Consider the following 11266-nt stretch of genomic DNA (forward strand, 5'->3'; position numbering starts at 1 on the left):
CCCTCGTCCCCGTCCCTTCCCAAACCCTCTGAACTTTGGAGCCAGACAAGGCCTGGGCTCATATTGGGCCAGCTGCTTCTCCTCCTGGGGCCTCAGTTTCCTCATCTGAAAAATGGACATAACAGTACTCCCCTCACAGGAGTGTTGGTAAGGTTTAAACAAGCAACTATTTATTTAGCCCGATTCCTGGTATTATAGTTTGTACTCAATAAACAGCAGCTATAACAACTATTATCGTTGTTTTATGCTTGTCATGAAATAATAATGTTGGTGAGAATGATGATTCACCCATTCTTCATTCAACCTAGATTCATTTTATAATTTTTAAAAGTTTATTTATTTTGAGAGAGAGAGAGAGAGTGCATGTCTGTGTGTATGCGTGAGCAGGGGAGGGGTAGAGAGGGGGAGGGAGAGAATTCCAAGCAGGCTGTGTACCAGCCGCACAGAGAGCCAGATCCGGGCTCGATCTCATGGACTATGAGATTGTGACCTGAGCTGAAATCAAGAGTCGGATGCTTAATTGACTGAGCCACCCAGATGCCCCCCCCCCCCCAACATGTATTTATTGAATCAGGCAATATTCCTGGCATAGGAGATGCAGGAGGAAATAATATAGACAAATATCTCTGCCTTCGTGAAGCCCACCTTCTGCTGGAGGGAAATAGATGTTAACAGATTAACACATAGGACACCATCACGTCCGCTGGTGATGATGGTTATAGAGCAACATACAACAGGGGAAAGGATGAGAAAGAGAGAGAGAGAGACACCAAGAGAGACAGAGGCAGAGGTGAGAGAAATAGAGACACTCAGGGACTGGGAGGTAGGGAGAGACAAAGGGAGAAACAGATACCAAGAGACAGAAGATGAGATATGAAGGGAGATGAGAGGCCAACACAAGCACAGACAGGGCAAGATGAGAGAGAGTTGAGAGTTGACAGAGAGACCCAGAGAGCCATATACTCAGGCACAGAGCTTGGGAGACCGCCTGGTCCCCAGCTGTGTCCATCCTGGCTCTGGTCCCCCCCAGGCCCCCTAGCAGCTCTGACCCTTGTTTTGTGACACCCTTCTATCTTTCTAGACAATTCCCCTTTTGGGCTTTGGCCAGTTTGGAGGGTTTTGTCTCCCACTGACCTCTTTGGCTTGGACCCGGTGCCCACCCATGGCGCGTGGATGTGGGCGGGTACCTCTGGCTCTGGTGTCTCTCACCCTGGCTTGTAGGTGAATTTCTGAATGGGAACATGGAGGCTAGTCTCTGGGAAATCTCTGAATTTTCTGGCACCCTTGTTTCGGGGGTGCTGAGTTATCTCTGAACCTGGAAACTGTGGTTGCTGCTACATTCCTCCTCCGGACCATGCTGTCACCCTCTGGGGTTCCCCCTCCTCCAGGGCTCCCCCGGCCACTGTGGCTCCAGCAGCCGCCCCTCTCAGAGGTCTGGCTGGTCAGAGGCTGCCCCCTCCTCCGCGGATGGGAGGTTCAGATTTGGGGCCCGTCTCATCCCATACCTTCCTTCTTCCCCGCCGCAGGACACCTGACTTCTCTTTGACAGGCATGGAGCCTCTGTCTCAAAATAAGCCGTAAGAGCCCTGATCCTAAACCATGTCATGTAAAGAGAATGATACTCAGTCACTGAAGCTTAAAAGTGGGGTCAAGGCGGAGCTGAGAGTTCGGGATGAGGTGAAGGTTAGGGATGGAGTCAGAGACGAGGTCAAGAAGGGGAAGGGTCTCAGGGATGGGGTCAGTGGGAGGGGGAGGGCCTTCGGGGGCTGGTTTTCCTGTCCCTCCCCCTGCCAAAAAAAAAAAAAAGGGGCCAATAAATAGTTGGGAAGGCCCAAAGCGCCATGCTGTCAAAATCGCCGAATTAAATGAAATTTAATTTTATTTAAAAAATAAAATAAAAACATTTCAGGTCTGGATGAACCCAGGTGAGGATGTGATGGGGGGAGATTGTTGCCACTTGGAATGGGTGTGTTGAGACAAGAGACAGCCCCTCCCATGACCCCTCCCCACCTCTGAGCCCTGAAGGTGGTCTGGGGTCTCCTTGGAACCCCTCTCCTTGGGTCCTGCCCTTGTGTGAAGACACCATCAGTTTTGAACCTGTCCTCAGCGCCCGGGCCTTGTGGGTGTTTCTAGTGCTTTGCCCAAGCTGAGGGTGCTGTCCTGGGCAACCCAGTCCACGCCATTTCCCGCCTGCGTGGTGGAGTCAGTTCCTTGCTTTCCTAGAAGCGAGTTTGTTGGGTCAAAGGGCATGCACATTTGTGGTTTTGGGAGACGCAGCCCAAATCATTACCAGTGAAAATCTTGCCAGTGAAGGAGAGCCTGGCAGTGAAATGCTTGCTATCCAGGGACCCCCCTGGCGGTGAACTGGAGCTTCTAAACTTTTTGATGTGAAGCCTTGTCCTGAAGGGTCTGATGTAGGAACCTGGAGGCTGGGTGGGAGGGAGGGGAGCAGAACGGGTGGGGAGGGGAGAGAAGGATGAGGGGAGGGAGGAGGGGTGAGGGAGAGAGAAAGCGAGGAGAGGGAAGGCAGGGGAGGAAGGAGGAGGGGCTCCGGAACGTGACTCTTGGTTCAGATTCTGGTTTCACCAACAAATAGCTGGTGATGGCACACCTGGATCAGTTCTCTTGCCTCCTTTTTCTCATCCCTAAAACAGGGGATCAAAGAAACCCCTGGGGTGATGGTTAAATAAGTTATGTGAAAATAAGTTAGACGGTTAAAAAAAGCAATTTATTTAGCGGCCTCGCAAATGGCAGAAGCTATTATTGCTGTCCCGGGGCAGGATTTTCGTCTTCTGTACTCTGAGGCTAGGCAGGAAAACGCTGGAAAGAAACCCCCAGGCAACCGCCATAGGCCCATCCTTCCCCAAGAACGGGCTGGCTACCAGAACGGGCATTTCCTCTTTATCTTCTCCCGCCAGGCCTCGCCCCCACATCCACTGAGGTGTAGGGGCGTAGTGGTGCCTCTCCACGGTTGTTCCCTGTCTCCCCCCTTCCATATCCTGCAGCCCTCTCACGGCCCAAAGAAGGAAATGAAACCTACCCTCTCCGGCCTGCCTCCTTCTACCACTGGTGACTCATCAGAGCCCTACCCTGTGGCAGGCAGGTCTGTGTTGTGAAGGACAAAGTCCAGACTGTACATGACCTGGCCTCTGACGACAGCTTGAGGTCACTTCCTCTCCTGCTTTACACATCAGCCAGCAGAAACCCTTTCAGTCCTTCGAATCAAACCGTGTTTGCTCAAGTTCGCGCTGGGACACCTCTTCCCTGTGACCCTGGCGGTGGTCACTCACACTTCAGTTCACCGGCCGAGCCAGCCCAGCTCCCCCCTCCTCCCGAAAGCCTTCTTGGTTCCCCATGCCGGGCAGTCCCCCCTCTGGTGTCCCTGAGCCCTCCCTAGGCTTCCCTGGCCCGGCCCAGCCCACTCTGGGTTGTCACTACTTGGGGAGGGTTCTGTTTCCCCCACTGGACGGCGAGCCCCAGGAGGGCAGGGCTGCGGCTGCCATGCTCAGCCCTGGGTCCCCAGTATCGCCCAGCAGAGAGCTCTACACAGACGGGGGGCCAGAGGGAGGCATGTTGAACGAATGAATACAGGAGTGCACGAATGAATGGCTTTGGCAATGAGTTGATCTCCGATTATCGTCTGTTAGGCCCCTTTCTGACGGCAGCACATACACTTCTGTTTTCTGTCGATACTGGAATTTAGAGGAAAATTACTCATTAAGTTCTGTGTGTGTCTCTATCTGTGTGAGAGAGACAGAGAGCGAGCGAGCGAGCTTGAGAGCTTGAAGAGAGTCTGAGGAAAGAGCTGGGGGGGGGGGGGTTGTGGGAGGCGGGGAGGGCTGAAGACGCACACAAGGAGCGGGCCGGAGGTTTGGATTTTGGAGATGGAGTCCGTGAACTCTGTGAGGGCAGAGGCCACGTCTGTCCTGTTCCTGCCTCTAGCACAGAGCCCGCCACGCAGGAGGTGCCCAGTGAATATTCGTTGGGCGAACGAAGGAACCAGGTATTGTTCAAGTCGCCTGGGAACCTCGTGTGCCTCTGTCATTGCGGATCGCAGTGTATCCGGGGCCGGTGTGGAACCAGAAGTAAGTTCTTCCGGTCCCCTTCAGGGAGGAGAGTCTGACTCACTTCTGATAAGCATGGGAAGCCAATATGGGACTGTGGTCACCCCTCTATTCCGGGCTCCCAGAGACATCAATACTCCCTACAGGTCCTTCACCCTGGAGAGCTTGGGTGGGTCCTCAGAACTCTCAGCTCACCACTTACAGTAGCTGCTGCTGGTCTGGCAAACGTGGGGGTCAAGGAGAAGTGGATGCTGGCGGAAGGGAGGTGAAAAACACGAGTTGTGGAGAGGAACTGGGGCCAGAGGTTACAGCTGGAAATCCCATCTCCCCTGGACCGCTTCTTCCTTCTTGTGCTCCTGCCTGTGGTCCTCGAGCATGGGGCAGCAGAGATGGCTGCCCGGATGTCTGGGATGCCTGGATGGAGGAGGAAAATCCCAGGGTTTCTTCGTTGTCGAGTTTTGTTTCGTTTTCGTTTTTGTTTTTGTCTTCCACCTGGATACAAAACGTGTGATGCCCACACAGTCACAGAATAAAGCAGAACGGGTTCAGGATTCTCAGCTCTCTTTCTTTTTAAAAAGAAATTTTTTTTAACATTCATTTTTTTGAGAGAGAGAGAGCGAGAGCGCAAGTCGGGGAGGGACAGAGAGAGAGGGAGACCCAGGATCCGAAGCAGGCTCCAGGCTCCGAGCTGTCAGCACAGAGCCCGACGCGGGGCTCGAACCCACGAGCCTTGAGATCATGACCTGAGCTGAAGTTGGACGGTCAACTGACTGAGCCACCCGGGCACCCCAGGATGCTCAGTTTTGTTATCTAGCATTTCCTACTTTTGACAACACTCTCCACTTGTGCCCCCACCCAGGGACAGGGAGGGGGGGATGTGGGGAGAGGATTTTGCTTGTTCTTGGCTCGTACTTTTCACGGTGGCCCAACTCGTCCACCCCTCCGTGTGGTCACAGGCTCCCTCCTCATCGTGCAAGGTTTGTTTCGCCAAATGTCTAAATCTTTGACCTTATGGTTTAAAGCTTAGGGTTAGATGTATCCATTGGTATTAGACCGGCTGCCAGGAAAAACAGAGCTAAAACAACAGTGGCGTGAGTAAGACGAAGGTGTGTTTTTTCCTTGGTGCACAGAGAATCCAGACATGTTTCAGACAGGGCCAGTTGGAATGGCTTCCCGCAGTCTCCAGGCACCCACTTTTCAGTGGCGTGTCGGTCACCCGGAGATCTCTGGTTTGTGCTGTTTTCCAGTTTCCATGGTGAGCGTGCCGTGGCCAGGCTCACCGAGCACACACTTGTAACGGCCACAGACCTCGCCATCATGGATGAGATAAATAGTAAATATTCACACCGGTCACTATTTAATGACACGATGCGGTTACATGGTATGAAGCAGAACAGTGCCAGGACCGCGTTCAACCAGGGGACTGAATTTGTAACAGGGGTGGTCGGGAGGTCTCTTTGAGGACATGTGCCCCGTTTATTTTTGTCGGTGGGGAGGGCCATGACGGTAATTCTCAGCTGTCCCGAAGGGCGAGGGAGCAGCCTTGCCACAGCCTTGGCGAGAGGACAGCTGGCCCCCGGCCGGCGAAGGCGGTGGCTGTGGTGTCACCGCTGAGACCTCGCCAAATTGGGAGCCGCAGGAACCAGCTTCCTCCCCGTCACCACCCAGGCCGGAAAAATAACTCATTTCTCCTTTGATAGGAGGGAACAGGGAGGAGAGAAGGGACAGAGCAGGATGATTCAGGCAGGAAAGGAGCTGTTTAGATATCAGGGGTTTCTAGGTTTCTCAGCAAATCTGAGCCCTTGCACAGACCAGGGTGGGGACCCCAGAGGCAGTGATCTACACATAGGGGTGTTGGGGGATTTATTTTTTATTTAAAAAAAAAATTTTTTTAACGTTTATTTATTTTTGAGACAGAGAGAGACAGAGCATGAACGGGGGAGGGTCAGAGAGAGGGAGACACGGAATCTGAAACAGGCTCCAGGCTCTGAGCCATCAGCACAGAGCCCGACGCGGGGCTCGAACCCACGGACAGTGAGATCGTGACCTGAGCCGAAGTCGGACACTTAACCGACTGAGCCACCCAGGCACCCCGGGATTTATTTATTTTTAACAAATAGGGGCGTGGGTTTGGGAATGGAGTAGACTTGAGTCGGCATCAGGCATGGCTGTGGAACCTGGGGCAAGTCACTCGCCCTCTCTGAGCCTCGCTCTTATCCTCTGTACCCAAGCACAGTGACGACTGCCTGACACAGGAGGGGACGGGGCTTATGAAAGAAGGGGGAGGGGGCTCTGGCCCCGAGGAGGGAGCGACAGGAAAGGGGGGTGCTTGGAAACAGGGGTCTCAGAGCCAGGCAGCCAGCCTGGCGTGGGCAACACCTCTACCCTGTGCTGCCCTTATGGCCCTGGGCAAGTCACTCACCATCTCTCCGAGCCTCCCTGCTCTTTCAGGAAAACGGAGGTGGGCTCTCCTTTCCTGTGGACACGGCGAGGATGACATGGCTCATGAGTCACCTACGGCACAGAGTGTAGTGACGGCTACACAGACAACCCTCCACAGACAGTATTTGAACTCACGTCCGTTCCTCTTCTTGCTAAGCATCAGGATGCGGTAGGTGGCTTTGTGCCGGTCACAGAAGCACTAATGCTCCTCGGGTGTTAGATGCATCCGCACATCAGCGTCCTCCAACAGCTCAAAATCAAAGGGTCGATCTTGTTTATAATTCAGCCACGGATTCCCCGGGGGGCTGTGGCCACCGCCCCCACTTCGCTGCATTTCAGATGTTTTTCTTTTATGAAAAGTTGCAAAAAATCAGCTCCGTGTGTAGACGTTTTGGGGTGCCTACCTAGCTTACAAGGCCAAACCTCCCCCCCCCCCCCCCGTTCTTGGAACGAGCCCCCACAGACACGGCTGGGCCCCTAGACCTCTGCTTGTATGAAGCATCCAGGGCCCCTCCCCCCTCCCCGCCACAGGAAGGGGCGCAAGGTTGACACGTGACCCGAGTGAGCCAATCAGATGCCTTCTCCAGGGGCTTCAGGAACAAGGCGAAGGGATTCTGTGGATTTGGAAGCTATGGGATTGTGTCTTCCGCCATGTGGATGCGGAAGCATTGAGAACCCATCTGCAGACACAGAGAGAGAACTAGGAGTCTAATGTACCCGGAGAAGAGGGTTACAAGGGGTGAGGGCTGGGGGCCGAGAAGGTTCCAGCAACATTCCTGCTTTCTCTCTCTCTCTTTTTTTTAATGTTTATTTATTTATAAAATTTTTGTAATGTTTTCATTTATTTTTGAGACAGAGAGAGACAGAGCATAAGCAGGGGAGGGGCAGAGAGAGAGGGAGACACAGACTCCGAAGCAGGCTCCAGGCTCTGAGCTGTCAGCGCAGAGCCTGACGTGGGGCTCGAACCCACGAGCCTTGAGATCATGACCGGAGCTGAAGTTGGATGCTTAACTGACTGAGCCACCCAGGCGCCCCAATGTTTATTTATTTTTGAGAGAGAGAGGCAGAGGATGAGTGGGGGAGGGGCAGAGAGAGAGAGACACACACACGTGTGCACACACACACACACACACACACACAGAATCCGAAGCAGGCTCCGAGCTGTCAGCACAGAGCCCAACACGGGGCTCGAACTCACAAACCGCGAGATCATGACCTGAGCGGTTAACCGACAGAGCCACCCCGGTGCCCCAAGGATGTGCCATTCTTCATTCCGGGCCTAAGAGGCATTGCGCCTCTGTCTCCCTCCTGGAATCCTGCCTCTGGCATGTGAACAAGCTTGGGTCTGCCTGCTACAGGATGATAGATGATGTGGAGAACAGGTTAGTTGTCCCAGACGACTGTCCTAGTCCAGATAGCCCCTGGGTAACTGCCACCTCACCACAGAAGTGGGAGTGGGCCCAGCAGAGACCAGAAGACCCGCCCAGCTGAGCCCAGCCCAAACTGATAACCCTCAACATTGTAAGCTAAACCCATGGCTGTTGTTTCAAGCCATTAAATTTTAGCGGGGGTGGGGGGGGAGTAGTTTGTTACACAGCAAGTGCTAACTGATACACCTTTGGATTTTTTTTGTGTGTGCGTGTGTGTGTGGAAATCTTGGATCCTTATAGTAAATTCGTCCTTTTTTTTTTTTTTAACGTTTATTTATTTTTGAGACAGAGAGAGACAGAGCACGAACGGGGGAGGGTCAGAGAGAGAGGAAGACACAGAATCTGAAACAGGCTCCAGGCTCTGAGCTGTCAGCACAGAGCCCGACGCGGGGCTCGAACTCACGGGCCGCAAGATCGTGACCTGAGCCGAAGTCGGCCGCTTAACCGACTGAGCCACCCAGGCGCCCCTCGTCCTTTTGTTTTTATTGAGCCACTTAAGTGAGGATCTTTCGCTGACAGCCCACGAATTTTAGGAAATACAGGCTACTTGTGTAGGTGGCTTCCCGGGGGTTGGTGAGCTGGGCAGATGGGAGGCTGGTAATTGGAGAGAGGGGAGAAAAGCGGTCCCCGGGACTCTCAACGAGACGAGAACATCCCACGGGCAAATGGTCAGGAGGGAGGGGGTCTCGACTGGAGCCCCCGGTAACTTCCTCTTTTCCCCAACCCCGGGATGCTCTTGCCGCCTTCCTGGCATCACCTCTTAGGCTGACAGACAGGTGCCCACTTTAGCAGCACATCCGCAGTCTTCGCCAGTGAATCCTACGACGGAGAGCGAGAAGTCGTCACCGTCATCGCCATCGTCATCGCCATCAACGTGGCTGACGTTTATTGAAGGTTTACCACGCACCAGGCACGATCTGCAGTGCTTTGGTCCTCCTGCCTCGCGTAATCCACACACTTCCCCTCTGAGGTAGCTATTACCACTGTCCTTGTTTTACAGAGGTGGTTAAAGGACCCGCTCAAAGTTCTGCAAGCTAGCGGACGAATGGCAGAGCTGGGATGCACCCAAGTAGCCTGGCTTTGGGGCCCGCAGCCTTAGCGACAAGCGGCAGGGGTCTCTCTTGCCCTGGGTGGGTGCGGTCGACGGGTGTGGGGCTTCCCCTCGGTCCATACCCCTCTTTTCCGAGGACTGCCCCTCCCCACCGAGAGGGTCAGGACAGCCATGCTTGTCCTCACGACCTCATCTCTAAGGCTGAAGCTGTTTTGGAAAAGGCTGGTTCCTTCTGGCTGACGTCAGCAGTGTTTTGCCATCATAGGTCTGGGCCAAAATGGTAGGGGGACGGGAAGTGACTCCTCCCGCCCACTCACGGGGGAGCAGGGACTGGATCTCTCATCCTCTAAGAACGTGGTTTTGGATTTGGATCTGGGTTTGGTTCAGAGTCAGCCATCTGTCAGCTGTGCGTCCTTGGGCCAGCCGAGGAGTTTCTCTGAGCTTTGGTTTACTCATTTGGAAAACGAGGCCAAGATTGTACCCATCCCTCAGAGTAGCTGGGACTTGAAGGCTCCCGGGGCTTACGCAGGATGAGCTGACAGGTGAGCATGATGCAGGGGCTCAGGGAGCAGCCTGGCCCTCCCCCACCCCTGCCTGGGACTCGCGGACTGGAGACCTGGCCCCAGCCTCTCCCAGCTGATCCACAAGGCCTTTGCAAACCACGTCAGCTCGCAGTGCACAAGCAACGGAGGCTTGTGCTGTTGTGGCGGGAAAAGAGGCGGGGTAGGGTAGGGCGAGAACTAGGAGTGAGGCAGGGTTCTGGGTTCGAACCCCTCCTCTCCGGCTTGCGGGGTCTGGGCCCAGCCACTCCTCCCCGAGCCTGGGTTTCCTCTTTGACACACACAAGATCTTCTTTCCTATCCGTGACCCCCAACCCCATCCGCCGAGCTCTTGTGGAAACGAAATAGAATCATGTTTAGCAAGCACATAACCGTAAGATATTACAGTGTTGGCAGCATAGCTAACACATCTAGGATTAGAATGCGAGTCAGACGTAAGTCAGATCCTGTCCCTCTTTGCTCGAAACCCTCCATTGCTCTCAGGTCACTAAGGACAAAAGCCAAGTCCTTGCATGGCCCACAAGACCTTATACCGCCTGTCCACCTCCACCCCCCTTCCCCTCTCCTCTCCCCTCTCTTCTTCCCCTCTCTTCCCTACTTCTCCTTTCTCACACCACTCCAGCCATGCTGGCCTCTTTGCTGTTGCTGGAACCTGCCGGGCAAGTCCTGCCTCAGGGCCTTTGCACAGGCGGCCGTATGCCCTTCTGCCAGACATCCCCTGAGCCATCCCTCCTTTGCTCAGTGTCTTTGCTCAGATGTCAGTTTCTCAGGGAGGCCTTCACTTAGTTCAATTGCGCCCCCTCCCCACCCTGGCCTCGCTTCCTGGCCTTATCAAGGCAGACCAGCTCCAGAATCGTCTTCTGTCTCCTTGTTCCCTGGGGGTCACCTTGGGCGGGTGCATCAGGGCTCAGAATCCTGAGTCTAAAGCTTCTTGGGACGAGGCTATCGGTTGGGCTTCTGTCTGGCTGCAGAGTGAGCTCTGTGTCTCGTGGGGGGCCGAGTGGACATCAGGAGGCGGACGGGGGTGAGGACAGGACATACCTTAGGCTCTGGACGATGGTGAAGCCCACACCTCCTATCAGCATCATGGCCCCCACATTTGCAGCCACCAGGAGGGCGACGGCAGCTCCCCCTGACACGGACAGAACGGGGTCTGGCTCGATGGGCTCAGCCTCTGTGGGTTCCACGTTGTCTTCTGGGGACCAAGAAAGGGTGAGACTGCACACCCCTGCCTCCCACCATGTCACCCCCTGAGTGTGTCTTCAGTCTGCCCCCTCCTTCCCACCCTCCGGTCTCCACCCCGGCCTCCCTCTGTCTCTTCTGCCTCTGTCTCTCCCCTCCCCCCGACCTCCCGGCCACACGGGGGCCAGAGGGTCTGTGGAAAGCTCAAATGTGACCCTGTTCCTCCCCTGCTCAGAACCTTGCTGTGGCTTCCCAGGGAGCAAGCGTCTCTCATTTTGGCCTTCGAGGCCGTGCCAGCTGGCGAACCTCATCTCTCTCTCCCCTCCACCTTTATAACCCGGTCTCATTGGACTCTGCCCAATTTTCCGAGCTCACCTCTCTCTCCTACTTCCAGGCCTTTGTGACCCTAGAATGCTAGTCCACCCACCCACCACCTTGGCCTGGATGATTCCTATGTATCCTAGTACCAGCTCAGTTGTCCCCTCCTCCGGGAAGCCCTCCCTGACCCCCTTGCTGGATCAGGTGCCCCCTTGGGTC

General features: G+C 54.7%; 1 protein-coding gene across 1 annotated transcript in view; it reads right to left on the reverse strand.

The window, feature by feature from the left end:
- Nucleotides 1–8400: 8400 nt before the first annotated feature.
- The window catches only part of IGSF23 (immunoglobulin superfamily member 23), a gene marked incomplete at its 5' end in the record, with an annotated part of 10544 nt that continues 7678 nt past the window's right edge, over nt 8401–11266 (reverse strand). Inside the window, 2 exons of the mRNA XM_049622313.1 lie at nt 8401–8755; nt 10589–10742. Of these exons, the coding sequence (XP_049478270.1) occupies nt 8722–8755; nt 10589–10742 (188 nt within the window). The remainder of the gene's footprint in view (nt 8756–10588; nt 10743–11266) is intronic.

The sequence above is a fragment of the Panthera uncia genome, assembly GCF_023721935.1.
Source record: "Panthera uncia isolate 11264 chromosome E2 unlocalized genomic scaffold, Puncia_PCG_1.0 HiC_scaffold_19, whole genome shotgun sequence".
Classification (NCBI taxonomy): Eukaryota; Metazoa; Chordata; class Mammalia; order Carnivora; family Felidae; genus Panthera; species Panthera uncia.